Raw genomic sequence first — 11,963 nt, 5'->3', positions numbered from 1 at the left:
AAAAAAAAAAAAAGGCAGTGACGGCACCGACAGACAGAAACAGAGAGAGGGGGGTCATTTTCCCGGTTATATAACACGCTTGTTGAGCGCATTAAGCTAACCCCCCGCGAGGCGCTCACCGTTAGGTAGACATGTAGCCTAGCTTAAACTACGGTTCTGCTTCGTTTGTCATTTTATCTGCTTCCAACGGGGTTCGTCTCCGGCGCAGCCTGATTATGAGACATTAAGCAGCTCTGCGTCCGATTCCCGCAGTTTTACCACCTGGAAATGACGGACTCTTACCTCCGACTGCAGCCCAAAGGAACAGCGCGGGTATCAGGATGCCCATGGGACCCGAAAACAGGAGCCTCCTGCGGGGAGATAACCTTGAAACGATGGGCTGGATCTTCTCCACACACACAGCCGCCGAGTGAGGTGGAGCCGAGCCGCGATGTGTGTGGTGTCAGGTGACCGAGTCCAGATCTGAGCCCTGTCCTCCTGTCCCGCTGCCAGCAGGTCAGGTGGTGGTGTCCTGATGGGGACAGGAAGCTGAGGACCCTGCAGGGACAGGACAAATGAGCCTTTATTTCAAATATTATCCCTGAAAATTATTATTTTTATGTTGCTATTACTCTTTACTCTGTGTGTGTATGTGTATATGTGTGTATATATATATATATATTTTTTTTTGCTTAAAATGAAAATGGGGCACTTCTTTTTTTTTAAACTCACTTCATCAAACATTTTGTACATAACTGCTTTGATACATAACATTTCCTTAAGAAAATGGGACTCAGTTTGGTTAATGTTTCTAAACCATCATTGCAAAGGACGACATTGTTCCTAAATCTTACAAGATATTTTACATTATTTCCATTAAACCTTGTTAAAACTCTATGGAAATGTTTGGGACTCTTGCTGTTGGTGATTTCCTTGTTTTATTGATTTTACCACAAACAAAGCTGTTTTTTATTTTTTATTTATTTTTTTGTCAAAACTGACCGTCACACTAAATGACATGTGATTTATCAATGCAGCAAAAAGTGTGTTTTTCGTGTATTTAACACTCAAACAAAACAACAGTAAACGAGTTGTGTAAATTTCAAATGCTTAACTTTTCTGTTTATATTTTTCTGCTTTCAGTTTATTCCTAGGATCCAGATTCTGCCTCAGTTCTCTCCTCAGATGTTGTCCCGTTGCATGGGACAGCCGGCTGTACACAGGAGGAGTGGTGGAGGCACGCAGACAGACAGAAGGTCCTGCAGGTGTGGAGCTTTCTGTTGGTGGTGAAACGCCATCTTCGTTTCTTGAAACCTCAAGAGATGAAGAGTCCAGTTCAGAATGGCATCGACCTCCCTTTTTCCTTTCCTAAAATCCTTCCACAGGCTCCCTGTAGCTCAGACAATAGACTTTAAAATACTTTTGCTAGTTTATAAAACACTGAACGATGCATTAAAGATCTGCTGTTGTTGGATCAACCTTTCAGAACACTCAGGTCTTCTGGTTCTGGTCTAGAACCAGAACCGAACACGGAGAAGCAGCGTTCAGCTTCTATGCACCACAAATCTGGAACAAACTTCCAGAAAACAGCTGAAACACTGAGTTCCTTTAAATCAAGGCTAAAAACCCACCTGTTCAGAGTAACCATTTTTTAGAATGTTTATTTCGAACATGATATAAAAATAAAAAAATAGAATAAAAGAAAAATAGAATAAAATAATGCACATTAACATAAACATAACATAACATAACATGTCATATTCAAAAAAGGAGTAGGAAGAAGTGAGAACTTAACCATAATAAATGGATGTGTACTGCTGTCTCATTTTGTGACAGTTTTTTTTTTTTAACTTTTTTATTTTTATTTTGTTTAACCAGGCAAATCCCATTGAGATCACATATCTGTTTTTCAAGGGAGGCCTGAAGGCAGCCTTACATGCAGGTTTTTTGACTTTTTAATTTAGGTTTTTGATGTGAAGCATCAACATGATGTCGTGCAGTTTGATGTTCCTACGTTGCACGGTTATGTAGTTAGAGCACGATTAATGTTTTCACAAAGGGGTCAACTGAGACCTTGACCTTTGACCCCGTGCCCTTGAACCCAATAGCTCAATAATCAATCCCATCTTGGGACAGGTGTATCAACCCCCCCACAAATTAATTTTTTTAATCATCTTTTTCCACACGATCCCATGAAAGTTGTAAAAATGTTTCCAAAGAAGTCCCAGGAGAAACACATGGAAACCATGCATTTCACATGTCACATGTGAACAACGATGTGGTGTTCCTGTGGTTTTCCCGTACAGGTGGGTGCTGCATTTTGCTTGCTGAAGACAAAACAAAAGGCAGAAGTGGAAAACACTCAGACAGCTGCAATGAAGGGCTGGGCAAAGCAAAAAATTAAAAAAAATGAAAGAAGAGAATTCATATCCCCGTCTGTCGCTCCTTGACAGCACTCCTAATAAGACACGCAGACGGAAATGCAGACTCTGACACCTTCAGTCAGTATGCAAAGTGTCTGCTGCTAGCCACATGTTCATTTTTAGCCGTCCCCAATGTTTTGTGTAAGAGACACGACGAGTTTCAGCCTGAAGAGAACTCTGAGCTTAGACACGATGGGAGTCAATGAGAGTTTGGAGGGTGGGAGTTTAATTAAAGAAAACCATGAACCCTACACACCCTTAAGAAATGTCAGCCGGTTCCACTTAACTTGCTTGTTTAAATGTAATAAGTCATAATTATTTGAAGCTTTTTTTTTTTTAAATTTAGACAGCAAGTTTCTAAAGATCGTTGTTTCCCCAAAACACATGGAGCAATTTAGCTCTGAAGTCCAACAATCTTTATTTAAAGTTATTTCTGAGTGCATTTTAAGCAAAGTGGTTAAGTTAGTGCTAACTAGCTGTATGTATTTACTTTAATAAAACAAAACCAACTTATTTGAATGTTAAAAAGTAATTAAAAATGAAAAATCTAACAGTTGTGTAGCTCATACAACACCCACTAAAATCTACTTTCTAATAATTTACCGTCTCATAAAAACGGAGTATTTCCACATCTCTATTAAGAAAAAAATTATTAAACAATACTTGAGACAAAAATGAAATAATTTGTTTTTATAGTTTTTTTATTCCCCTCACTTTTGTTCCCCTGATTTTGGTACAATCACAGTTTATGGACATAAAAGAAATATAATCCTAGAAAAGAATTAAAACAACCAAAGTATGTTGTGTTTTAAAGAACAGTTCCAGTTCTGTGAGCTGGATCTGCGTGGATGTTGGGGCGGCGTCGGATCGGACCGCGCCGCTAGCCCGGGCCTCATCTGGTCCTGGGGGTGGGCCTGGGGGGCCGGCTGGGCTGGTTGGGTCCGATGTACTTCAGTGGAGTGTACTCTGGCTTCTGGATCACTTCCAGACCCAAATAAGGCTGCAGGGCTCGGGGAACTCGCACGGCTCCGTCCTGGGGGACACGGAGAGACGCAAAAGTCCAGCGGGTTTAAAAAGGATCAGAGAAGGAAGGAAGAAAAAAAAAAAAAAAAAAAAGGTTCCACCCAGAAAGTCAGCAATAAATAGTTGTTCTGGTTTCTAACATTAAGGATGTGGTGGGATGTTTTAACTCCTCCATCAGCTGCTCCCGTCTACCAGCAGAGAGCAACGTTTTCACAACATATAAGTGAGGTTTTGTTGCAACTGATGCAGTCAGAACCAACATTTTGTCACTAAAAGCATTAAAATCCTCCCAACATTTGACACTTTTCCTCATTTTCAGAAAGTATTGGTGGACCGATGGTGCCTTACTTTGGTCTGGTGAGTTTCCAGGATGGCGATAATCGTTCGGGGGATCGCACACGCAGTGGCGTTCACCTGCGTTGAGGGGGAAAACAAATATTGTTATGGAGGTGGCACGGTGCTGTTATGTAAGGCTGCAGAACGTACAGCAATGCCTCCCCATCTGCAGCCTTACTGTGTGGGCGTACTGCAGGCTGCCGTCCTCCCGCTCATACAGGATGTTCAGACGTCTGCTCTGATAATCCGTACAGTTGGATCCGCTGGAGATCTGGAAGACGGCGGCGAAACCCCCCCATAAACAACAGGGTTTAACGTCTTTTACACCTCATCTAAAGGCTCATGGTTTGTTTGCGTGTCACTGAGCAGATCGTCGGCTTATATCAGCGGCTATTTTATTTGTTCCGTAGAAGTAAAGGCTGACCTCGCCGTAGCTGTTCCTCCCCGGCATCCAGGCTTCAATGTCGTATTTCCTGTGTGCCGAGGGACCCAGTTCCTGAGTGGGCATGTCCAGCACTCTGAAAGAAAGCCACCAAAACAAATCGAATCGAAAGTAAAATGTGCCCGAAAATATTAAACAGATAATTTAGGATTTAAATCTGTCGGTATGAACAAGAAAGAAATGGAGACTTTTTAAAAGAAATGATGCTCTTTTTCTTGTTTATTACAACTACATCCAACAATGAACAACACAGCAAGCTGAGCTGTTAGGTGAGTGACCTCAGTAGGAGGTTGTTTCAGTCAGTCAATATGAGAACGATGTGTGAACACAGTCTTTTCTATCTACTGTCCCTGGAGACCCTCTGAACCACAGCAGCAGGTCTTCAAGTTCTGCAGCAGCCTGTTAATCACTCAGTCATTCAGATCAGGTGTGTTGGAGCAGAGAAACATCTAAAACCTGCAGGATAGTGGCCCTCCAGGACCAGGAGTGGACACCGCTGATCTAAACCCTGAAGGGAAAACATCTCCATCTCAGCAGAAGGAACTCATTTTCCTAATCAGGAATTTTTTAAGATACAGAAGTAACGTTATTTATTGTTATTCATGACTAAAATCTCTAAACTTAAAATTACAACCTGCTTTTTACCGGTTCCTGCAGGATTCCTACCTGCAGTGTAGGTGAGACCAGAGGAAAGGTACATGGTGGAGGCCACAGGTTGGGTCCTTTCTTGAGAGTTTTAGTCTTTTTATGATGCATTTTGTGGTCTAAACTCTATTATTCAGACCCTCCAGGATTTCGCAATGTTGCGATCGCAACTATTAATGGAAAATCAAGCAAACCCCGCAAAATCGCAACTTTTTGCAATTTTGCCCAAAACACCGCAACTTTAACCCAATATTTATTGTTTCTAAAGTGATTCACCACCATTTCTGCAGTCTAGTCTCTTCTTTGTGGGTTTGTGTAGTGTGGAATATAAAATAACCCCAAACAACTCACGAAGAAGACATGCGACATGACGACACATCCTGTTAACATCAGAATGCCGGGAGCGTGCAGGAGCAGCGACCGAAGCAAAAATGTGCATTAATGCTTCACATTTGCCCACAAAGATTTCAGCAAAGGACCGCGCAAAACAGTTTCCTACCCAGCTGCACGAGAGTGGGGGGGGAGCTGTTTTGCACGTCCTGCAGTGTAATCATTGAACATAAACGCATCGACAAACACTTTGTGTCTGCAAAACATGTGAGGAGAGCTGCAGACCAGGGACAATCCAGAAATGCTCATGAATGTCAGTTTAGAAGCTATCAAAGTTCTCAAATAAAGCACCTTTTGAGAATATCAGTGTTTGTTGGTAATTATCTTACAAAACTAGTAAGTATTTTTGGTTTATATATTAAAAGTTATAGTTTTTTATTGATTTTAATAAAAAAAAAAAAATCGCAACTTTTAGGAAAATGCTCCGCGAAATCCTCGAGGGACGGATTAAATGCCTCAAGAATGGACCCATGTGAGCAAAAAAAAAAAAAAAAAAACAACAACACACACACACACAACTCATTATAGTGCAATGTATGTGTTCAAATATCTGATAGTGCTGAACAAGTTTATCTCAAACTACAGACTCTATAAAAGTGAAGACCTGGTGTGTGAAAGGGGCCAGTGGAGTGGCTCTAAACTGAGCCATATAAAGTTCTGCTCCATATTGTCTGATGGATCAAAGATTAGGTTTTCAAAACAAGGTAAGCTAATCCGACAGATCCTGTGCTGTCTGACCTGTAATGTAGCTCCAGGGCCGAAAACAGCTCTTTCTGCAAAGAGACGAACTCCTCCAACAGCCGGGTGCTCTCCTCCCCCGTCTCATCCGCCGTCATTCCAAACATCTCCACCTGAAGCACAGGCGAGGGTTGTTTTCAGCGAAGCGCTGCGGACGTGAAACCTGCCGCGTGCTCGCCGCGACGTCGCCTGGCCTGACCTTATTGAAGTGGTGAACTCTGTAGAGCCCCCAGGCCTCTCTGCCGGTGTCCGTCTCTGCTCGGTAGCAGGTGCTGCTGCACGCCGTCCTGCCGGGACAAACACCGCCTCGCATCAGTTGCGAATTTTCCGCGGCGACGCGTTAAAAAAAAAATCGGCTGCGAGCGAGGGGAGAGCAGCTTCTGACCTGACGGGCAGGTCCTTCCAGTTTACTGCGTGGTCCATGAAATAGCCTGAGGAGATGAACCGCAACATGTCTGTCTTATACGGTCGACAACAATGGGTCTTATTTTATACACGTTTGTGTTAGTTAAACATTCAGGGGAATGGAAGGGTCTGGCAAGGACTGACAGATGTGAACCCTGGCTAAAAATAAATCTACAGACCAGGACTATCCATTTATAATGTCCCTAACTTTGGTGTAGCCTTATAAAGTAAAACTTTACTCTCCTGCTATGCTAAGAAACAGCGCTAATGTTTATCTATTTAACACTGGGGAAAAGGAAGCAGGCGTAAAAGTTTGTTGTTATGCTGATGATACTCAGTTATATTTATCCATGAGACTTGAGAAATCCAATCAGTTATTTAGATTACAGGCATGTCTTACAGACGTAAAGACCTGGATGACTCTTCATTTTCTGCTTTTAAACTCAGACGAAACAGAGGTTGTGGTTTTTGGACCTGAGCTTTATAGGAACAGTCTTTTACTTCCTCTGCACAGCATTAATTTGGCCTCCAGTATCAGCGTAACGAACCTCAGTGTGAATTCTGATCAGGACACAACTTCATTCTCACAGAATGTTACCAAGACCAATTTTTTTTTTCCACCTGCACAATGTCACTACAATTAGCAACATCTTGTCCCAAAATGATTCAGACAAACTGCCCCGATGGATTTCTCCCTTCTAGGCTGGACTACAGTAACTCTTTACTATCTGGGTGTCCAAAAATCTCTTTAGTTTATCTAAAATGCTGCTGACAGATGAGAGTTAGGAGGAGAGATCATATTTCTCCAGTTTTAGCTTCTCTTCCTGGGCTCAAATTCAGAATAGAATTTAAAATCTTTCTTCTAACATACAAAGCTCTCAACAACCAAGCTCCATCTTATATTAAAGATCTTATTGTTCCATATTTTCCTAACAGAGCACTTCGCTCTCAGACTGCAGGTTTACTTGTGGTTCCTAGAGTTTCTAAAAGTAGAACAGGAGGCAGATCTTTATCAGTTCTCAGGCTCCTCTCTTGTGGAACAAACTTCCAGTTTCTGTCCGTGAGGCTGACACCCTGTCTACTTTTAAGACCAGGCTTAAGACTTTCCTTCTTGATGAATCCTATAGTTAGGGTTGGATTGGGTTTCCTGAGCTATCCCTTAGCTATGCTATTATAAGCTGAGACTGCTGGAGACAAACAGACCACATTTCCTCTCTCTGCTGCTGTCTTTACTTGCTCTCCATGTTTGTACATGCAGTTATCGCTGTCATTAACCTGTTTCTCTTAGTCTTTCCTCCCATAGAAACCTGAACCAGTCATTCTGTGTTTGTCTGTGTCTCTTTCCTGTCCTCTCAAACCCCAGCCGGTCGAGGCAGACGGCCGCTCGTCCTGAGCCTGGTTCTGGTTCTGCTGGAGGGTTCTTCCTGTTAAAAGTGAGTCATTCCTTTCTACTGTCACCTTGGTGCAGCTTTAGGATGACAGAAGAATCGCTGATAGAAGATTTTTTGCTTTCTTTATATAGTGCCCTGAGGGGATTTTGGTTGTGAAGTTGTTAAACTGACCTGAACCGAAGCGTTCTGCTGACAGAGTCGAGGAGAACTCGAGTCTCACCTGCCACTCCGACCTCTCCGGTTCCAGCCAGGTTCAGGTCCGGGAATCGTGCCGGGTCCAAGGAGTAGACCTGAGAACGATGCGCGTTGGGCTGCATGCCACACCCCTCCTGGAGAAGGATGACAAGGAATAAAGACAATTTAAAAATAAATAAATAAAAAGAGTGTGACACCGTGTGGCTGTGCTCCACTACGTCCACTAAAACACATAAGTTCAACATATAATAGGACTTTATAATTGTTGTTAAAGAGAAAAAGTCCTTCAGATTTGGTTGCTTGGGTCAACATGACCAGAAGAACATCTGAAACAGTAAAGGTGAAGCATTCAACCACAAGCTGCCAGGCATGGAGGTGGTAGTATCATAATCTGGGACCATGCTGCAGCTGCTGGAAGAGGCAGGACTGTACATCTCAGCCTCATTTAGTCAGTTCAAGTGGTTTAAAGTTATTAAAACAAGGCGAAGACCTCCGACACGCATCAGAGTCGGCCGAGGGACGAATACCGCGCTGTCATCAACAGATTGGGTGCAAACATTGTTTCAGTTCATCTAAATGGCAAAGTCAATACGTATGGTAAATACCACTCAGACTGATGGATAACAATTTCATACGGACAAAAAGACAACCAATCAAACTACAGCAGGGTTCATGTAATGAAAGATCCACGACAAACTATCCACTGGTTTCTTCATTGATTCATCTTAATTATATTAATAATAGATCAAAGCTAGTTTATATAAACTACTTTACAAAATCCTGTTTCTTATTTATAATATCTCCATTTAATGTCAGCTACTTATTATTGCTGTTGTCAAAAAAAAGGCAGAGGATGTCCTCTTTCTGTGTTTTTTTTTTTTTTACCCAACTCTTACATGAACCACTGGATTTAACGAACATCTACAGCTGATTAACTTTGGGAAGTCAACATGGCCGCCAAAGCTAATTGGTCAGTGTTACGGATACCGAGCTGAATTTTGAATGTGGTGGTAGCTGAGAATCCTTCACCACACATACTCTGTCTTGTAATATCGTATGAGACAGCAAATAATATCGTCTTCTAAGTTTGACCAAAACGAGTGACATGTGTTCCTTCAAGGAATGTTAAGCCTTTAGCTCGTAAAGCTGAGATATTCTTCTGAAATCCTCCAATCCTTGTTAAAGTTATCACTTAAATGTTTGATAATACTAGGCCAAAAAAAAAGACTTTCAGGTGTGTTATGTTGCTTGTTAAGCTTCTGTCTGCCTGTGTGTCAAATAGAGAACAATAGCATCCTGATACCGTTATAAATAAGTATCTAAGCAGATACTCATCTTTAGTAATGATGAGCATCTGTGTACAGATTTCTGTTAACAGCCATAATTACCGTATTTTCCGGACCATAAGGAGCACTTAAAAGCCTTAAATTTCTCAAAAAATGATGAGCGTCTTGTAATCCGGAACACCTTATATATGTAAGAAGTCATAATGTTATAGTACGACTTTGGTAAACTACAAAGTTGCACCGCTTGCAGCATTAAGACTCAGTTATAGTCGCGCAGGGCTCCGAGTATGGCGCAGACCTGAGCGAGTGTTAGAGGTGTTTCTACTTGATGCTTACATCGATGCAGTATTCCCCAATAAGACAGGGGGCTGTTTTGTTTCGCTTAATGGGCCTTATAAATGACAAAAGTTCAAAAATGGACCGTTCATTGACAGTGCGTCTTATAATCCAGTGCGCCCTGTAGTGCGAAAAATACAGTAGTAGTGTTTATTTCATGGGTTTTAAGATCATACTGCTGTCGTCGTTTTGTTATTGTTGTCAACACTAGATGGGATACTTACAAACACTGCTCCCTTCAGCATGTCAGGCACAACCATGGGGATGAAGCCCTGCCAGCCGTGGAAAGGAGAACTCGGCTTTAACTCTGAATCGTGTTAAACGATGACGGTGTTTTTTCGTTTTGTCAACACAGTGGCTGAACGCCAGGTTACCCGTCGCTGCAGCGTGTCCAGGGCGAAGTTCTGCAGGGCGGTTTGGAGTCCGGCCCCCGCTCCCCGTAAGTAGTACGATCGGTGGCCTGTGACGTGAGACAGGTGCCTGCAGCAGACAAACAAACTCAGCGTCACTTAGGATCATTTATACGTTACGCAACCCCAGTCCTGGATGTTCTGTACAATGTAAATAAAAACAGAATGCAGTGGTTGGCAAATCTCATTAACCCATATTTTACTCACAATGGAACATGGTAAACACGTCAAATGTTTAAACTAAGAAATGGGAGGGGGAGGGGGGATTAAGGCATTTTGAATTTGATGATAGAAACATCTCAAAATAAGTTGGGATATATATAAATAAATATTCCACCTTCAAAAAAAAATGATAGTTTCTAAGAATAAACATTTATGTGTTCACTCTGTTCTATTGTAAATAATGTGAGTTTATGAAATTTGCAAATCATTGCTTTCAGTTTTAATTTACACAACATCCTACCATCGTTTGAATCGGGCTGTAGAAATATTCTGCACGTAGTAAGTAAAGTCCAGCTCACCTCTGCCTAATGAGGCCCAACTCCTCCCCAAGCTCCACATGGCCCCTGGGCTTAAAGTCGAACTCTGCGGACGGAGACGGAACTCATTTGTCGTGTTCGAAAACCAAAAAAAAGCACCTGAGAGTTAAGCGCGGTAAGAGAATTCGTTTCAACCATCACCTGGTTTCTGTCCAACGAGCTCCACCACTCGTGCCTGGCTCTCATCTCCAACCGGCTACAAAAAGAAAAAAAATAATAATAAGTTCCCCTCCCAGAATTCAGCTCGACAGAAACCTCCCCACTCTCCCCTTACAGAACGGCTGCGTCCTCACCACATCAGGGTGTGTGGTGTTGGGCAGCCTGAGCGCTCGGCTGTAGTGCTCCTCGTCCAGCTCCGTCTCTCTGACGAAGAGTTGGTTGAGTCTGCTGCGGATCTCCCGACCCTCCTGCAAAGACCGAGTGTACTCTGGGAGCTGGGGAGCAAAACAGCAGCTCAGACACGAGACACGAGACACTCGCCACCGACACGTAGGACAACATTTCATTACCAAAACCTTTTCAGTGACGAAAAACTAAAAAAAATAACGAAAGGCTTAACAATGCTTGAAGCAATGCATGTCGCCCGTCGCCTTTAATGTCACGTTAGGGGGAGAGATGACAAAGTTGCAGCTGTTTTGGTCAAACCTTGGAAATAAAGTTAGGGAGAGGAGATGTCAAGCTCAAAGTATGTGTTGGAAATTATTCTCAGCTACCACCATGCCAAATTATAGCTCCATATGTACAAAACTGACTGAGTTAGAGACATTTATGTTGGATAATTTTGATAAGCCGTGGTGGCCGTCTTGAATTGGATGGATTCCAAAAGTTAATCAGTTATAGAAGTACATCTAGTGACTAATCACTGAAGGTTTTAATAAAATCTGTCCCAGCAGATCGTAGGATATTTTGCTAACAGATACACAGCTATCATCGCCTGTCTTTCCCTGTCGACAGCAGGCGATAATTCTGTCATCTCGGAGGTTGAGCTTACATTAGCGAGGTCCTTCTTGTCATGCTGGCTCTGTGGGATAAAGAATAAGATCAGATTAACACGTTTATAGTTCTGGGTGGGAGTAGAAATGATGACAAGTCAAAGACGATGAGCGGTGGACACACTTGGCTTTAAACCTGGGGGGGTTTATGGTAAACGGGTCCAAACGACCATAACTCACCACGAGTGCTTTGACAGTCAAGCTGATGAAGCTCTTCCTGTCCTCCAGCTCAGAGATTTCTGTCCTCACTGCTTGGAGCTCCTGCCACACACTCACCTACAGCCAACACACACACACACACACACGTTATGTCTCTCTATCTTTGCAGGGACTTTCCATTGACTTCCATTCATTTCTACACCCTAACTACAGCCTAACCCTGACCCTTACCCTAACCCTAACCATTACCAGTACATAGCTAACCCTAAACCAA

General features: G+C 42.6%; 2 protein-coding genes across 3 annotated transcripts in view; both read right to left on the bottom strand.

Annotated features, from left to right (window-relative positions):
- Nucleotides 1–509, bottom strand: part of LOC108247313 (cilia- and flagella-associated protein 251) — a 13,341-nt gene extending 12,832 nt beyond the window's left edge. Inside the window, exon 1 of the mRNA XM_017435348.3 lies at nucleotides 283–509. Coding sequence (XP_017290837.1) covers nucleotides 283–328 — 46 coding nt within the window. The 5' untranslated portion in view covers nucleotides 329–509. The remainder of the gene's footprint in view (nucleotides 1–282) is intronic.
- Nucleotides 510–3,085: 2,576 nt separating this feature from the next.
- sars2 (seryl-tRNA synthetase 2, mitochondrial) overlaps nucleotides 3,086–11,963 on the bottom strand; it is a 12,524-nt gene continuing 3,646 nt past the window's right edge. Inside the window, exons 2-16 of one of the 2 annotated variants that reach the window (XM_017435374.3) lie at nucleotides 11,711–11,806; nucleotides 11,530–11,559; nucleotides 10,832–10,945; nucleotides 10,680–10,734; nucleotides 10,521–10,584; nucleotides 9,964–10,069; nucleotides 9,814–9,861; nucleotides 7,993–8,101; nucleotides 6,362–6,407; nucleotides 6,176–6,263; nucleotides 5,977–6,089; nucleotides 4,186–4,279; nucleotides 3,940–4,032; nucleotides 3,774–3,839; nucleotides 3,086–3,435 (exon numbers count right to left, since the gene is read on the bottom strand). In XM_017435374.3, the coding sequence (XP_017290863.1) occupies nucleotides 3,295–3,435; nucleotides 3,774–3,839; nucleotides 3,940–4,032; nucleotides 4,186–4,279; nucleotides 5,977–6,089; nucleotides 6,176–6,263; nucleotides 6,362–6,407; nucleotides 7,993–8,101; nucleotides 9,814–9,861; nucleotides 9,964–10,069; nucleotides 10,521–10,584; nucleotides 10,680–10,734; nucleotides 10,832–10,945; nucleotides 11,530–11,559; nucleotides 11,711–11,806 (1,263 nt within the window). In that variant the 3' untranslated portion in view covers nucleotides 3,086–3,294. Of the gene's footprint in view, nucleotides 3,436–3,773; nucleotides 3,840–3,939; nucleotides 4,033–4,185; nucleotides 4,280–5,976; nucleotides 6,090–6,175; nucleotides 6,264–6,361; nucleotides 6,408–7,992; nucleotides 8,102–9,813; nucleotides 9,862–9,963; nucleotides 10,070–10,520; nucleotides 10,585–10,679; nucleotides 10,735–10,831; nucleotides 10,973–11,529; nucleotides 11,560–11,710; nucleotides 11,807–11,963 lie in introns of both variants that reach the window. The other variant, XM_017435372.3, reaches the window with a different exon arrangement.

This window comes from Kryptolebias marmoratus, linkage group LG2 (assembly GCF_001649575.2).
Source record: "Kryptolebias marmoratus isolate JLee-2015 linkage group LG2, ASM164957v2, whole genome shotgun sequence".
Lineage (NCBI taxonomy): Eukaryota > Metazoa > Chordata > Actinopteri > Cyprinodontiformes > Rivulidae > Kryptolebias > Kryptolebias marmoratus.
Note: the sequence above shows the minus strand (reverse complement) of the source record. Positions and strands in the feature narration are given on the sequence as shown.